The sequence below is a fragment of the Echinops telfairi genome, unplaced genomic scaffold (assembly GCF_000313985.2).
Source record: "Echinops telfairi isolate 266 unplaced genomic scaffold, ASM31398v2 ScPeMD7_7457;HRSCAF=8495, whole genome shotgun sequence".
NCBI lineage: Eukaryota > Metazoa > Chordata > Mammalia > Afrosoricida > Tenrecidae > Echinops > Echinops telfairi.
In genome coordinates this window covers 45,962,025-45,963,836 of record NW_022111357.1, presented here as the reverse complement: position 1 = coordinate 45,963,836, position 1,812 = coordinate 45,962,025, and the positions used below count along the sequence as shown (strand labels likewise).

At 63.6% G+C, this 1,812-nt stretch overlaps 1 protein-coding gene across 1 annotated transcript in view; it reads left to right on the top strand.

The window, feature by feature from the left end:
* Nucleotides 1–1,812, top strand: part of CCDC124 (coiled-coil domain containing 124) — a 9,447-nt gene that overhangs the window by 5,268 nt on the left and 2,367 nt on the right. Inside the window, exons 3-5 of the mRNA XM_004698140.2 lie at nt 887–1,076; nt 1,493–1,607; nt 1,681–1,809. Of these exons, the coding sequence (XP_004698197.1) occupies nt 887–1,076; nt 1,493–1,607; nt 1,681–1,809 (434 nt within the window). The remainder of the gene's footprint in view (nt 1–886; nt 1,077–1,492; nt 1,608–1,680; nt 1,810–1,812) is intronic.

Below are 1,812 nucleotides of genomic sequence, written 5' to 3'. Positions count from 1 at the left end.
GTAATATGGTTCCATCAAGTACCCTCGTCCTTCAGCCGTCCCGAGACGCTGCCAGTGGTTAATCGCCTGCTTTTAGAAGCGGGGAGTCTCTCTCCTGTTTTAATTTTGCTGGATGTCCACGCATCCATGCTGCGAACTGGGTATGAAGTCTGTGGGAGGTGGGGAACAAAGCCCCCTGGGCCCCTCCCCAACCAGGCACACCGCTCCAGAGACGAGGGCTGTGGTGCCGTTCCACCCTGAGCTCGGGTACTGCCCACCATTCTCTCCATAGTTCCTTCTTCAGCTCCTGGGCACACGCTCTTGGTGGGGGTAGGGGTGCAACATGCCAGGAGCCAGGGGAGGGAGAGGCCCACACTGTCCTCCCCTGTACTTACTCACCCTACTGTATGTCCAGCCGTGTCCTGCTCCCCGGGGCGGAACAAGACCAAAAGGCTTGACTCCTGAGTTACTGAGCTCCTCCCAGAGGCACCAAGGGGGAAAGACATGGCAAACCATTTCTTAGGCGCCAGGGCCAACCAAGAAAGCCCTCGCGCTCAGTGCTATTGGAAACACGGGAGTTCCACTCAAGGGCCGCGGGTCTGGAGAAGTGGGACATGTCACGTGGGCACAGGGACCAAGTGGACCAGTGGGGGTCCGTGGCTAGTCCGACTGTGCTGCTGCAGAAAGGGCCAGACTGGCAGTGAGGGGCAGGGGTCCCCAAGCACTGCTAGGAACAGCCTGTCGCCACGGAGCCTCCCTGCGGGCCAGGACAGTCCCAGCCTGGCCCCTCAGAGTGACTCACACTAGGGACATGGGGACAGGGCCTCCTGGCCATTCCCGTTTCAGCCCAGGCCCATCTTGAGCCCGGGTTGGGGGGGGGCTTCTCAGCATGACACCCGCTCCCCAGGAGGAGAAGGAGAAGCGGCGCCTGGAGCAGCTGGAGCGCAAGAAGGAGGCGCAGCGGCTGCTGGAGGAGGAGGACTCCAAGCTCAAGGGTGGCAAGGCCCCGCGGGCAGCCGCCCCGGGCAAGGTCACGCGCGCCCAGATCGAGGAGACACTGCGTCGCGATGGCCAGCACCGGGAGGCCTCGGAGCCAGGTGGGCAAGACAGGGCCTGTCCACCTGAAGCTGGCCTGTCACCACTCAAGGGTTGTGGCCGCAGGTCCCTGACCCAGTCAGAATCCTGGCCCTCAGCCACGCCACCAGGCCCCCATGTGGAGGGGGATGGGTGGGGCATGACCCTGTCAGCCTAGCTCAGAGCACAGACCACGTGTATCATCCATGGCACCCTCAGCCTGTGTCGTCCTCCGGGAACCAGGGGTGGGGAATGCATGGGGCAGATGGGCCAGGAGGGCACTGAGGGCTGGGTAGGATCTGGTGAGAACCCACCCACACCTGGTGGCCTCACTCACACATTTCCTTCCCCCATCCCTCTCACCGCCTCCTCTTCATCCTCCTGTCCCCCTTTCATCTGGTCTCTGCATCTCTGTGTGTCTCTGGGTCCCTACCCCCAGCTGAGAAGGCCCTGAGCCACCTGGAGGTGCCGCTGGAGGAGAATGTGAACCGGCGCGTGCTGGAGGAGGGCAGCGTGGAGGCTCGCACTGTGGAGGACGCCATTGCCGTGCTCAGGTGGGCACTTAGGGAGGGGGCTCCCTGGGACCCCTCTGGTGCCCCCAGACCCCTGACACTGGTGTCCTTGCAGCGTGGCTGAGGAGGCGGCCGACCGGCACCCCGAGCGGCGCATGCGGGCAGCCTTCACGGCCTTTGAGGAGGTGCAGCTGCCAAGGCTCAAGCTAGAAAACCCCAACATGCGACTGTCGCAGCTGAAGCAGCT